This window comes from Rana temporaria, chromosome 8, assembly GCF_905171775.1.
Source record: "Rana temporaria chromosome 8, aRanTem1.1, whole genome shotgun sequence".
NCBI classification, from domain to species: domain Eukaryota; kingdom Metazoa; phylum Chordata; class Amphibia; order Anura; family Ranidae; genus Rana; species Rana temporaria.
In genome coordinates, this window is record NC_053496.1 from 128,081,261 (window position 1) to 128,097,119 (window position 15,859).

Below are 15,859 nucleotides of genomic sequence, written 5' to 3' on the forward strand. Positions count from 1 at the left end.
TCAAGGACTTAGGCAACAAGTTCATCGTACTTGTGTTATCAGGTATGCACACTTGACACATGGCATAGTCAGGTTGAAAAAACTACAAGTTCACCAAGTCCATCCAATAGAAAAAAACTATCGTGTGACTCCTAATGAATGGATCCCAATCTTCCTATTGAGTCCTCAAGTTTATCTTATGGAGAATGGTAACTACAACAAGACGATCTTGTTAATCTAAATTAGAATACAGCAGGTGATTTGATGCACCATATTTAATACAATATTCGTTTTGGATGGACTAACACTTTCTTTTTAAGTTATGACATACAGTGGACCTCTTATGTAAAATTGGATAAAAAATGGATTGTCATATTAAATGTATTCAATAGGAACAGTGGGGATCAAAAGTTTGGGCACCCCAGGTAAAAATTTGTATTAATGTGCATAACGAAGCCAAAGAAAGATGGAAAAATCTCCAAAAGGCATCAAATTACAGATTAGACATTCTTATAATATGTCAAAAAAAGTTAGATTTTATTTCCATCATTTACACAAAATTACAGAAAACAAAAAAACAAAAAAATGTCGTCTGCAAAAGTTTGGGCACCCTGCAGAGTTAATATCTTGTACTGCCCCCTTTGGCAAGTATCACAGCTTGTAAACGCTTTTTGTAGCCAGCCAAGAGTCTTTCAATTCTTGTTTGAGGTATCTTTGCCCATTCCTCCTTACAAAAGTCTTCCAGTTCTTTGAGATTTCTGGGCTGTCTGTCACGCACTGCTCTTTTAAGGTCTAGCCATAGATTTTCAATTATGTTGAGGTCAGGAGATTGTGAAGGCCATGGAAAAACCTTCAGTTTACGCCTCTTGATGTAATCGCCCGTGGATTTTGAGGTGTGTTTAGGATCATTATCCATTTGTAGAAGCCATCCTCTCTTTAACTTCCGCTTTTTCACAGATGACATCAAGTTACCATCCAAAATTTGCTGAAATTTTATTGAAGCCATTTTCCTTCTACTCGTGAAATGTTCCCTGTGCCACTGGCTGCAATACAACCCCAAAGCATGATTGATCCACCCCCATGCTTAACAGTGGGACAGAGGTTATTTTCATTAAGTTCTGTGCCCTTTCTTCTCCAAGCGTACCTTTGCTCATTCCGGCCAAAAAGTTATATTTTAACCTCATCGGTCCACAGAACTTGTTTCCAAAATGCATCAGGCTTGTCTATATGTTCATTTGCAAAGTTCAAACGCTGATTTTTGTGGTGAGGATGTAGAAGAGGTTTTCTTCTGATGACTCTTCCATGAAGACCATATTTGTACAAGTATCTCTTTATAGTGGAATAGTGTACCACAACTCCAGTGTCTGCCAGATCTTTCTGGAGGGATCGTGCAGTCAAACGTGGGTTTTGAATTGCTTTTCTCACAATCCTGCGAGCTGTTCTGTCTGATATTTTTCTTGGTCTTACAGATCTTGCTTTAACTTCCACTGTTCTTGATAACTGCCATTTCTTAATTACATTCCGAACAGAGGATATTGACATCTGAAAATGCTTTCTTCTTATAGCCTTCTCCAGCTTTGTGAGCGTCAACTATTTTCAGTTTCAGTTTTCTAGACAACTGCTTAGTAGAACCCATGGTGCTGATTGTTGGGGCAAGGTCAGATGAGTCTGGGCATTTAAAACCTTTGAGATTGACATCACCTGGTCTTCCCAGACGATGATTGAAAACAATCCATGACACTGGCAGATCTCAGCTTTGCAAAGGGGGCAGTGCATGCTATAAATTCTGCAGGGTGCCCAAACTTTTGCAAATGCCATTTGTTTGTTTTCTGTAATCTTGAAAGTGTAAATGATGGAAATAAAATCTAACTTTTGTTGACATATTATAAGAATGTCTAATCTGTAATTTGATGCCTTTTGGAGATTTTTCCATCTTTCCTTGGCTTCGTTATGCACATTAATACAAATTTTTACCTGGGTTGCCCAAACTTTCGATCCCTACTGTATTCGTTTTTAGATTCTTTTGAATGATTGGTATGTGTAATGCCTCAGTTCTTCCCTATTTTTTTTTAAATAAATGAATATAAAATGGAGGGGTACAGTTACTGAAAACAGAAACATCTGGGTTTCACCATTAAAAATGTTCCAAATGTATTTATGTTACATAATAATTTCAGTTACCTGCGTTTTTGAATCTGGTCTAAGCCATGGCAGGTCCCCATTGCGCCTTGATTCTGCCAGCTTTGCATTTAGCTTGTGGGCGAGGACAATAGTCAGTGGCATACACTCTTCTGTTTCATCTGTTGCATAGCCGAACATCAAACCCTACAAAACATAGTGAAAGACAAAATGAAAAATTCAAAGATTACTGATAATGAAGGTGGTGCGGCGAATTCTTACTTGCATCTCAATACAGAAGTGCTCTAGAATTTTTGCATACACATGCTAAAACAGAAATGAAAGTCTGCTTGCTAGCAAAGTTTCTTATCTCTCACAAGCCTGTTCTCAGGGTTTTGATCCTCTCATCCATCATTATTTTGTTTTTCACAAACATCCAGTTATACTGAATGAGCTAGTACCTTATAACTAAAACACTTAAAGTGTGTGGGCTCCCTATTATGCATATTTTTTTATGTATGTCCTTCAACAGACAAGTAATAGACTCAACTAAAATGATCTCCTAAATTCTGATCCCCAATTTAATGTATACAGTCCCAGCAAGGTAAAATTACATAGTTACATAGTTAGTCAGGTTGAAAAAAGACACAAGTCCATCCAGTTCAACCACAAAAAATAAACAAACAAAATAAAAAACACAGTACAATCCCATACACCCAACTCCATACCCACAGTTGATCCAGAGGAAGGCAAAAAACCCCAGCAGAGCATGATCCAATTTGCTACAGCAGGGGAAAAAATTCCTTCCTGATCCCCACATATTTCCCAACAAAAAGGTTTTCAGCTCATCGGCATCTTATGGATGTTTTGTTAAGACTGGCCATTACCAGTCCTCTTGTTTTGGGGATACCAATCATACTTGTGTCCATAACAGAATTTTTAATAGGACATCAATAAAACATGTGGAAACATGCAGACACAGGGGCAGATCCAAACGCAAACGATGTAAAATTTTAAAAATTATACGCGGGAACGACGGCCATACTTAACATTGAGTACGCCACCATATAGCAGCTTTAACTATACGCCGGAAAAAGCCCAACAGAAACGACGTAAAAAAATACAACGGCCGGTCGTACGTTCGTGGATCGTCGGAAATAGCCAATTTGCATACTCGACGCGGATTATGACGGGAACGCCACCTAGCGGACGCCGAAAAATTGTATCTAAGATCCGACTGCGTACGAAGACGTACGCCTGTCGGATCTAGACGAGATGCTGTCGTATCTTGTTTTGAGGATTCAAAACAAAGATACGACGCGGGAATTTTGAAATTACGCGTAATTTCTTTGTGGATCTACCCCACAATCTTTTAAGCCACACTTTCTAAACACACAGTGGTATGTAATGCTGACAGCCTACCAGGTATACTAAGTACAACAACTTACTTGGTGATCAACTGCATTTCACTACTGCAGGAAAGCTGTTTCCTGAGCCAGGCAATTGCTAGAGATGATTGGGTGACTCTTCAATGACTCCGCAAACAAATGCATGGCACCAAAATGGCGCCACCCCCCGGAGGTGCAGATTATGTTTAAAAAAACATCATTCACATTAAAAACAGCCACTTCTAATATCCATTGGGAATACTTATATTTTCTCAATCCATGCAAGGTGTTCTTTGTTTGGACTAGGTGGAGATTGTGACTTCATCACTCTGCCTCTTCACTTTTTACAATTAGAGGGAGCTTTATATTCATTGAGAAAATGCACAATTTTTCTTTGAATGTGTACTGTGCACAAGACCAGAAATCTAATAGCAATTACTGTATCAGTGGTGCCTATTACAGTGATTTCCGGTTTCCACAGTGATCCCACAAGTATGGTGCATACATCCTTACACGGATGGACCAATGTAACTATACACAAATTGCAATACCTGGAATTCGTCTTTAAAGAAGATTCCTTTTTTGATTTAGAGGAAAGCAAGACAAAGTGTAAATAAGACAAAGCAATATTGAAAATATTGAAATGTAGTGTCAAATAAAGTACAAAGTATGCAAAGAATGATATAGTTAACCATGTCTTGTATATTTAGCTTAGAACTGATTGCAGAAATGAGTACAATATAGTACCTGATCACCAGCTCCAATATCTTCTTCACTACGATCTAAATGTACACCTTGAGCAATATCTGGAGACTGTTGTTCTAGAGCTACAAGCACGTTGCATGTCTTATAATCAAAACCTACATAAATGAAACAAAATATAATTGAATGCTTTCATCATATATATACATAAAGAAAAAAAAGTGTCTGTATTAATGAAGATTAAATATTTTTGGGCCAGGGGATATATTGCTTTCTAACCTTTTTCAGAGTCATCGTATCCAATGTATTTGATGGTATCCCGAACTACCTTCTGGTAATCTACATTAGCTCGGGATGTGATTTCACCGCAGAGTAATACCATTCCAGTTTTGCATACTGTCTCTGAAATATAACGAGTCACATTTAATGAATTTAAGTTGGCTATTTGTGTTATATAAAATGATATGAAATGATATGGATTTCTGCACAAATTGGTCATAAAATGTGATCTGATCTTCATCTAATGGCGCGTACACACCATCACTTTATGTGATGAAAAAAAACGACGTTTTTAAAAACGTCACTTTAAATGACCGTGTGTGGGGGAAAACGTCGTTTTATGTCTTGTGAAAAACGACAAAAAAAAATTTAAGCATGCTTCAATTTTATGTGTCGTTTTTCAAAACGTCGTTTTTTACTTCACAGAAATTGACCGTGTGTAGCAAAAAACGACGTTTAAAACAACGTTTTTACACCCGCGCATGCCCAGAAGCTAGTTATGAAGCAAGCTTCAATAGAAAAACGTGGTGAACGTAACCTCGCTTTGCTAGAGCATTGTGAAAAAACGATGGTGTGTAGGCAACTTCGTCTTTGAAAATTGAAGTTTCAAAAATGTTGTTTTTTACTTCACAGAAATGTGTTTTTTTTTCATCACATAAAGTGATGGTGTGTATGCGGCATTAGTCACAACAATAGACAATCACAGTCTGCTTAAACTAATAACACACAAAGAATTAAATGTTCCCATGTTTTTATTGAACACACTATGTAAACATTCACAGTGCAGGTGGAAAAGGTATGTGAACCCTTGGATTTAACCACTTGACCACTGGGCACTTAAACACCCTTAATAACCAGACCAAATTTCAGCTTTCGGTGCTGTCACATCTGGAATGACAATAACTCAATCATACAACACTGTAACCAAATTAAATTTGTGTCCTTTTTTTCCCACAAAAAGAGCTTTCTTTTGGTGGTATTTAATCACCTCTGCGGTTTTTTTTTTCCGCTATAAATGAAAAAAGAACGAACATTTTGTAAAAAAAATTATTTGTTTTTCATTTCTATTATAACATTTTGCAAAAAAGTATTTTTTCTTCATTAATTTGACCTAAAATGTATACTGCTGCATGTCTTTGGTAAAAAAAAAAAAAAAAAATGTGGATATTTTGTCTGGGTGAAAGTTATAGGGTCCACAAGCTATGGTGCCAATATCTGAAAATTGATCACACCTGAAGTACTGACAGCCTATCTCATTTCTTGAGACCCTAACATGCCAGAAAAGTACAAATACCCCCCAAATGACCCCTTTTTGGAAAGAAGACATTCCAAGGTATTTAGAAAGAGGCATTGTGAGTTTTTTGAAGTTGTCATTTTTTCCCACAATTATTTGCAAACTCAAGATTATTATTTTTTTTTTCACAAAATTATTAGCAGGTTATACCACATGTGTGAGACTTTTACACAGTGTGGCCACATACAGAGGCCCAACATGCAGGGAGCACCTTCAGGCGTTCTGGAACACCCTGACCAATTCTGACATTTCTCTCCTACATGTAAAAATAATCATTTATTTGCTAGAAAATTACATAGAACCCCAAAACATTATATATATGCTTTTTTAGCAAAGACCCTAGAGAATACAATGGCGGTCGTTGCAACTTTTTATCGCGCATGGTATTTGCACAGCAATTTTTCAAGCGCGTTTTTTTGGGAAATAAAATAGTTTTGTGCTTTAAAAAAAAAGTTAGCCCAATGTTTTTGCAAAATATGAAAGATGAAGTTACGCTGAGTAAATAGATACCCAACATGTCACCCTTCAAAATTGCACACGCTTGTGGAATGGCGCCAAACTTCGCTACTTAAAAATCCCTTTGACGCTTTAAATATTTTTACTGGTTACATCTTTTTAGTTGGAGAAGAGGTCTAGGGCAAAAGGGATCCTCTTATGTATTTTTAACAACTTCAATACCAGACACTTTCACCCCCTATTCCAAGTTTCAGCTTTCAGCACTGTCACACTTTGAATGACAATTACTCAGTCATGCAACATACATTTTTGAAAATAAGTAGTTTTTCTTCATAAATGTAAACCAAAATATAAATTGTTACATTTCTTTGGTAAAAATTACTTAAATCAGAGTATATTATTTAGTCTATGTGAAGTTGTAACTTTCCCAAAATGTTTGGAAAATTAAGAAATGTAATAAAATGTTTTGTTTACATACTGTCACCAGGGCAGTTCCGCATTGTCATATGACTGGTGTGGTGGTGACGAGGAATGATAATAATTGGTGACAGCATGATAAAAAAATAAATATTTTTTTTTTTATTTTTAGTTTTTATATATTTTTTTTTTACATACTGTGACCAGAGCAGTGTAGTGTTACCATAGTGACACTGTACTTCTCTGGGGAGGTAATACTATAAATGCTTATAACAGTGAGTATCACTATTATAAGCAATCCTTTTTGTGTGGCAATGTTTGGATAAATGGACTTTTTATTAATTCATTATTTTCACGTACTGGAATTTATGTTATCTAATTACTTATTGTCAACAATTATTTACAATCACTTAATTAGCGCCCTCTTTTTTACACAACTATTCTCATTAAGTACTACTTGATTTGCTGAGAAGCAGCTTAAATGATTTATTATAATAATTTGTTATCTCTATCTATATATTTACCACATGCACACTAGCTGTGAGTAAGTTGGCGTGGAATTTTTCACTATTCATTTTTTGAGCATCAGGGATTTTGTAATTTTTGAACTACACCTATTCACCCAGCCATGGATGTGTTTGACTTCATGAAAGAAAGACACATCAATTTAGAAGAAATATTTCAAGAAAACCCCAGTCCCAATATTGATCTAGAAAGGGGATTCAAACAACTTCAAGCAGACATGGAAAAACAAATTAGGCTATGGTGGGACATTGCCTCATTTGAATTATATATAGGGAAAAACTTCACACCTAGGAGACTTAGATGAGATATTGGCCCGAATGATGGGGTCGAGGATCTTCAACTTGCGGATGAATGGTTCCAGTTTTTCAACGCCTGTGAGCAGAAACTCATGCAGTTGATGATCAGAAGGCGAAAGGCAAAAAATGTGATCTTGGAATCCAAGATCTCAGACCTTAAAGAAAGAATGGAGCCATTCAAGAGCACTAAAGAATATTTAGACAAATCCAAGCTTTTACAAACTCACCTATCTAAATATGACGGAGAAATTGAAAATAAAAAATAAAAAAATATCTAAGAGACACCAAGGATTATGAGGACAGTAAAGTATATAAATGGCAAGATAATCGTAATCTAGCCCCCTCTCCTGAATCCATTTGAATAAGGGATATGGGGATGCACTCTACAGTGCCCTCAGCCAAAACCCCTAAAAAAACTAGTACCCCCAAAAAGACTACCAAAGCACATAACAAACCCCCACCATCTTATTCTAAACCAATGTGTCACCCTCCATCAAATCCTTATCCTTATCCACCACCTCAATCGGTTGATATGTATAATAGATATGGCCCTCTTGATAACTGACCAGCAGAATATCAATATTATGAACCGTATCGCCAACCTTATCCACCCAGACTTCCAAGAGGAGGTTTTAATGGGGGGTGTATTTTTTCCATTATCCGTGCCCCTTTCTGATGATCATGAGCTGGACGGAGCAGAGGGAATATTTCTTCAGTTTGCGACGCATGCCCATTCAGCTCCGCTCGCATGTTCTTCTTGCCTTAGCTCAAGTCCTAGCCAGCTGCCTACCTGCTTATCTCCTTGCCTTCCCCGGCGGAGTGATCTTCCTCCTCTCTCCACCCACTAGTAGTCGGGGATCCGGAGGGTAATACTTGACAGGCTGTGAGGCGGACGGTGATGGGCAGAGAGTCGCTGATTGCCGCCATTTCTAGTAAAAAAAAAAATATGTCCCCGGATTTCATTTTAAAATTCTGGTCACCTTAACCTATAGTCTTGTGTTGCTGTGAATTACTGCACCGCAGAGGAGAACTGTAATTCACAAAAACACAATGCCGACCACAACACACACCTGCTAGTACTCCCATCTCTCTGAGGCCCCGTACACACGGCCGAGGAACTCGACGTGCTTGGCACGTCGAGTTCCTCGTCGAGTTCTGGCCTTCTCCCATAGAACAACGAGAAAATAGAGAACATGTTCTCTATTTTCTCGTCGAGCTCCTCGGCGGCTCCATCGAGCCAAAACTGTACAGACGACAGAGTTTCTCGGCAGAATCCGGGTTTTGACCGAGTTTCTCGGTGAATTCTGCCGAGAAACTCTGTCGTGTGTACGGGGCCTCAGACAACTGAGCCCAGACCCACCTACCTGGGGAGAGAGACTGGAGTAAGTAGCAGATTTATGTTGTTCAATGCTGCGCAGTGGTTGTTGAGGATCATGATCGCTGCTTTCTGAGCACTCTGTTCAACAGCCTGTGCATAGATTTGAATGGGACTAAGTGCTGTGTATAGCGGGTCCCCTGAGTTTTTTTTTTACTTCTGACATTACTTCTTCTTTAGATTTACAATTGACTGTTTACAATCATTTAGCATTTTTTTAAAATATATATACTGTATAACAGTGTATCGATTTTGCAATTTTGAAACTACCGATGCTATGAACACTACTTACCACAAGCAACCTTAGCATCAGGATCTTGCCGTAGATGAGCATCTAGAACGGCATCACTTATCTGATCACAGATCTTGTCTGCAGAAAAAAAAACGATATGGAGTTTACAAAAGCAATTAGTCAAAATGACCAGTTAACAATTCAGAAGCAATGTTGTTTTTACATGTTACAATATATGTGCAACAAGTTATCTTGTCAAGATTTATACAAAAGAACATTAAATGACAATTAATTATCAGGGGAGTATGTCTACACAGTGCACATGTTTTATATGAAAATTAACAATTTTTGGTGCCATTTGCTATAATCAAATGTTTAATCAGAAAGTAGTAATATTACTAGTAATAGTACAAATAATATTATAACATGTTTGTGTATTAGCGCTGTCAAAACACACAAAAAAAAAAGTAAAAAAAAAAAAAGATCACAATAATAATAAAGAAAAAATAGCTAGATCAGAGTTTGATCTAGATCAGTAGTTTTTAACCTCGGTCCTCAAGTACCATGTTTTTGAAATTTCATTTAGATAAAATAGCTGTCCAAAATACCAAGCCATTGACTCTGATTTACAGCACATATGCACGATAAAGGAAAACCTGAAAACATGGTCTGTTGGGGGTACTTGAGGACTGAGGTTAAGAACAACTGATCTAGGTCACTGTCAGGGTTATAATTATTGGCAAAGTAAGGGTCAAAGTTCAGAGTCATAGGTAAGGGTTAAAGGTTGGGGCTGTCTGATCACTTTTACAGCGCAGCAGTGCCACCCCATCCCTCCTCTTAGTGCTGTCCACTGCCAATCCCAGGCTCCCAGGCTGTCCCATTCCACCAATAAGCCCTTAGCTTACCCAACAATTGTAAATACTCGGGTCAGCTGCCCACAAATGAGATGGAGGAACATCCAATCCTCAATCTCCTTCATGATGAACGAAGCCGAAAGCAATGAGGTTTTCATAATTTCTGGTTTCAGAGCTGTCTTTCCCTGGTCACATGTAGTGTTGCTCACGAATATTCGCATTGCGAATATTCGACTCGAATATAGCATATTCGAGAAATCGCGCTATATTTCGAAATTCGCGGTGAATATTCGCAATTCCGAATATTCGATTTTTTACAATTTTTTTTTTTAATCAGATCACATCCTAGATATCTCCATCGACGTCTAAAAGCATTGCTGGTATCATTAGAGACCCTGGGCCGAGTAGCTGAAGCGTTCATTGAATTTTCCAGAAAGATCGCAATGCGATTATTCGGCAAACGCAATATCGCGCGATTATTTTCCTCGCCCCGATCTTCCGCATCAGAGCGATTTTTACAGTTTCATTTTTAAAACAGATCACATCCTAGTGATCTCCATAGACGTCTGAAAGCATTGCTGGTATGATTAGAGCCATTGGGCCGAGTAGCTGAAGCGATCATTTTATATTGCCGAATATTCGCAATGCGAATATTCGGCAATAGGAATATTGCGCGATTATTTGCTCCGCCCTTTTGCATCAGAGCCAATCAGAGTTCTCCTTCCACACTCGTCACAGGTTAGCAACCAATAGGAACCTGCCTGCATGGACATTATATAAGCTCACTCCCAGCACCATTTCATTGCAGATTCAGAAGCTGGCTATAGAGTGTGGAGGCTGTTTCTGTGTTCCTGGTTTCCTGTGTCTTTGTTCTTGATTGATTTAGATCATCACCAGCATTGCTATTTAGTGATTCCAGTGGATCTTTTCCAGTATATCAACTGCTTTTTTCAAAGCAATAGACCCAAGAGCTTTTTTCAAAGCTACGTTTTGTGCTGTTTTGTGCTGTTTTTTTCATTTGTGTTACTGTTTGATCCTGCAATCCTCCCTGTTCAGTTATATTTGCAAGAGATTTCAGAACACATTTTGCTGAGCTTTATAAAAGAGCTTTTCTAAAAGCTAAGTTTTGTTCATCTTGTGTTACTGTTAGATCTTGCAGGTTCGCTGTTCAGTGATATTTGATAGGCATCTCAGTTCAAATTTTGTTTAGTTTTCCCTAAAGAGCTTTTATAAAAGCTAAGTTTTGTGTTCAGTTTAGTTAAATTTTGTGTAGTAAGTGTACACACTGTTAGTGTACATTTATTTCATCTAGCTTAGCTTAGTGTGTGTTTAGTGTCTGTGTTTTGTGTTTAAAAAAAAAAAAAAAAAAAAAGTTAGTGTTTGTTTAGTGCTTTTTTTTTTTTCTTTAATTTTTTAGTCCTTGTCTGGTGTACTACTTTTCTTATAGTTTAGTAGCTGTCTGTGTACGTCTTTGTCTGCGTGCCTGTCTTGTAAAAAAAACACAAAAACACATTTTGTTCACATTTTCCCCCCCCAATAAAGTTTACCCCCCCCACACACATATCAGCAATAATGAGCGGCATCCGTGGCCGTGGCAGCAGGGGTAGGGGAGTTACTCCCAGTGCTGGATCGCTGCCAGCACGGGGTACCTCTCGTGCCCCTACTAGTGGTAGAGGATCGGGTGCAAGGGGAGTACGCCTGATCCGGGAGTTCTTCCCATCGGGCAGCCGCCCGATATTGCCATCTCAGGCTCAAGTAGTGGTGGACTACATGGGGCACAGCAGTGCCACTGAGTCGTCGGTCCCGACTCACAGTAGTACCACCATTACACCGTTGCCTGTACTACCCCCCCCCAGCCCCCAAGAGTCCAGCATCTTACTGTTCGACAGCGACAGTGATAGGGATCTCTTGGGGGAGGCCATGCATCAGGCAGACCTCCAGCTCTGTCCTGATGGTCAGGACCTTTTTGAAGGGATGGATGAGGAGGATGGGATACCTGCTGGCAGTATCCCAGAGACATCCCTTCAAACTGGTGCTGCTGTTTTGGTGCAGGAAACAGCAGCACCTAGTCAGACCCAGGCGTGGGTGAGGGGACAGCGGAGCCAGGCTAGAGGCTCCATGTCACGTGGTTCCCTCAGACCAACACATCTCAGCCCTTGGTCTGACATCTCTGGGGGCGAAGAGGGTGACCCATCATGGTTGCCATCTGACGCGTCGGCTCACTACGTCAGTGACGACGGGGAAGGTAGGCACCCTGGTGAAACGGTGCGCCAGGTCACCACCAGGGAGACCATCGTCAGGGTCTCCACTGGTGATGGCAGCAGGAGGTGTCAGGAGGAGGAGCAGCAGCAGCAGCAGCAGCAGCAGGCAGCTCCACCTGTGCGCACCGAATCCCAGCAGGTGCAAGTAAGCGTCACCCCATCTGACAGGAGGGCGGTGCTGAAGTCACCTGTCTGGAATTTCTTTACCCTGGTGGCAGACAACCCTACCGTGGCCATCTGCCGGATTTGTAAAGTGAGGGTGAAGAGAGGGAAGTGTTTGGCTCGGGTGGGTACCACAGCCCTGAACCAGCACCTGAGGATAAACCACTGGGCGTTGTATGACGAGATGAAGCGTGGTGGTGGTAGCAGCGCCACCACCACAAGTGAGCAGGGTACAGCAGCCCCTGCCACATCTTCATCTGTTTCCAGCAGGTCATGCCCCCCCGCTCCCTCTAGTAGAGGTACTGGTACCGGCAGCCAGACCTCTACTTCCACAGCACCCTCCACGTCTGTGTCCCGCACTGCTGTCCGGCGCCAGGCGTCGATTTCAGACGCCTTTGACCGCACCACTCCCTTCCCCCCTGGAGACCGACGTGTGCGTTCCCTCAATGGGCTCCTGGCAAGGGTTATTGCCCAACATCTGCTGCCCTTCAACATAGTTGACAGCAACCCCTTCAGGCAGATGTTGGAGCAGGCCCAACCCCAATGGCGTGTCCCCAGCCGCCATTTCTTTGCCAGGACTGGTGTCCCTGCCCTACACCAGCACATTGTGCAGAATGTAACCCTGTCGCTGGATCACGCTGTCAGCGACAGGGTTCATCTGACAATGGATGGCTGGACCAGCAGGCATGGGCAGGGACGCTACATCAGCTTCACGGCCCATTGGGTTTCCCTCCGAGGCGTCGGTGAGGGATCGTCGGCAACCGATCTTGTGGTGCCGCCCCGGGGTGTCCAGGGGAGAACTGCTGGTCTCCCTCAAGCCACTGTCTCCGCAGCTGCTGAGCCTCCCAGCAAGCGCCCCCGTAGCTACTCAAGTGTGGGGCACGTGCGCTGTCAGGCCGTGCTCCAGCTTGTTAGTTTAGGGGACCGGAGACACACTGGAGAAGAAGTGCTGAAAGCACTTCAAGCTCAGGTCCAGAAGTGGCTGACACCCCGAAGGCTCCAGCCAGGTATGGTTGTCTGCGATAACGGCAGCAACCTACTCGCCGCCCTCCATGCTGGCAGTCTGACGCACGTGCCCTGTCTGGCACATGTCCTCAACCTGGTGGTGCAGAAGTTCCTGCGCACTTATCCAGGGTTGAGTGACATTGTGGCAAAGGCGCGTAGGATTGCCAGCCACTTCAGGCGCTCCCCAACCGCTACCGCGTCCCTGTCCAAATTGCAGCGGAAGTACAATCTGCCCCTTCACAGGCTGATTGTGGACAGTGTGACGCGGTGGAACTCCACCCTCCACATGCTGAAGAGGTTGTGGGAGCAGCAAAGGGCGGTGAGGGAGTACCTGATGGAACTAGGCACTGAGAGGGCTTCACCACAACTCCCTTTCATCGCCTGTGCGCAGTGGGGGCAGATAAACCAGGTCTGCCAAGTGTTGTCCTCCTTCGAGCAGGCGACCAAGATGGTCAGCAGTGAGCAAATTGGCCTCAATAGCGTGCTGCCAATACTGTTCATGCTGGAGAGGACACTAGATCGCCTGCTCGAGACTGGGGAGAGTGCCTTGGTGGAGCAGGAGGAGTCAGCAATGCTCCACCGAGACCAGGGCCAGGACGAGGAGGAGGAGGAGGAGGAGGATGATGATGAAGAGGAGGAGGAGGTGGTTGCTGGTGTCGTCCCGGAGTCAGGGCCTGGTCAGGAGGGAGAGCCGGTGTTGGGGGCACCGATAGTCCGGGGGTTGGGCATGTCTGAGTTTGACCAGCAGCGCCTCAGGGATGAAGAGTCGCACCTCATTCACCTGGCCAGCATTGAGGAGTCACAGCGGGCTGTGCTCTTCCCCATGGCTGCCCACATGCTGAGATGCCTCAGGAGGGACCCCCGGGTTAAGACCATCAAGACGAGGGATGATTTCTGGATGGCCACCCTTTTGGATCCCAGGTGCAAGGGGAAACTGGAGCAGTTCATCCCAGCCAGCCGGAGGCAGCACCGGATGGAGGAACTGCAGGCAGCCATTGTCAGACGGTTGGAGCAGGCAACTCCCCGGCCTCCAGTTGTCCCCCCTCATCTCACCCAGCAGGTGGCTGCACCCAGCTGCAGCCGAGCAGGGGACCTAATGGAAGAGATGAGGATGTTCTTCCAAACCGAGCGACCCAGTACCACCACCAGCAGCAGCAGCAGCAGTCACCACCAGCGGCTGGCCCACATGGTGGCAGACTACATGGCGTCCGTCGGTGCTTCTGACAGTATGAGCACCGACGACCCCATGGAGTACTGGGTTGCCAGATTGGACACCTGCCGCGAGCTCGCTCAGTATGCGCTGGAGTTATTGTCTTGCCCCCCCTCCAGCGTACTATCTGAGCGGACATTCAGCGCGGCAGGTGGGGTGGTCACGGACAAGAGGACCCGTCTGTCCACAGACTCCGTGGACAGACTCACATTCATAAAGATGAATGAGTCCTGGATCGGCGGTGACTTTCTGGCACCCGTCGTCGGTTCAGGGCGCTGAAGGGTCCCTTGCCATGCATTCCCTGATGAAGCCCCGGACCTGATGTATTTACAGTGCTGAATATAACTATTTCAACATCAGAGAAAATCAATGTTAATATTTGGTACAGTAGGCTTTCTTTGCAATTACAGCGGTCAAACATTTCTTGTAGTTTTACACCAGCTTTGCACACACTGGAGGAGGGATTTTGGCCCACTCCTCCACACAGATCTTCTCTACATCAGTCATGTTTCTGGGCTATCGCTGAGAAACACGGAGTTTGAGCTCCCTCCAAAGATTCTCTATTGGGTTTAGGTCTGGAGACTGGCTAGGCCACGCCAGAACCTTGATATGCTCCTTACAGAGCCAATCCTTGGTTATCCTGGCTGTGTGCTTTGGGTCATTCTCATGTTGGAAGACCCAGCCTCGACCCATCTTCAAAGCTCTAACTCAGGGAAGGAGGTTGTTGCCCAAAATCTTGCAATACATGGCCCCGGTCATCCTCTCCTTAATACAGTGCAGTCACCCTGTCCCATGTGCAGAAAAACACCACCAAAGCATGATGCTACCACCCCCATGCTTCACATTAGGGATGGCGTTCTTGGCATGGTACTCATCATTATTCTTCCTCCGAACACGGTTAGTGAAATTATGATCAAAAAATTATATTATAGTCTCATCTGACCACATGATTTTCTCCCATGACTCCTTTGGATCAGTCAAGACAATTATGTCAGAAGTTATTTCACACCCTATATACTCTTATTAAGACTGCTGTACATCATGGCAACTCCTGCCCATGTGATATGACTCTGTATCAACTACTACTGTTAATACTACTACTGCTGCTTCAGCTGCTGCTGCCGCCCAGTCAATACACCTATGTCAGCAGTTGTTTAACACTCTATATACTCTTATTCCTACTGCTGTTCATCATGGCACCTCCTGCCCATGTGATATGACTCTGTATCAACTACTACTGTTAATACTACTACTACTGCTGCTTCTGCTGCTGCTGCTGCCGCCCAGTCAATACACCTATGTCAGC

The 15,859-nt window shown here is 42.8% G+C and overlaps 1 protein-coding gene across 1 annotated transcript in view; it reads right to left on the minus strand.

Moving 5' to 3' along the window:
* Positions 1-15,859, minus strand: part of MAT1A (methionine adenosyltransferase 1A) — a 73,607-nt gene that overhangs the window by 20,764 nt on the left and 36,984 nt on the right. The window contains exons 2-5 of the mRNA XM_040320711.1: positions 9,122-9,199; positions 4,467-4,589; positions 4,233-4,345; positions 2,161-2,304 (exon numbers count right to left, since the gene is read on the minus strand). Of these exons, the coding sequence (XP_040176645.1) occupies positions 2,161-2,304; positions 4,233-4,345; positions 4,467-4,589; positions 9,122-9,199 (458 nt within the window). The remainder of the gene's footprint in view (positions 1-2,160; positions 2,305-4,232; positions 4,346-4,466; positions 4,590-9,121; positions 9,200-15,859) is intronic.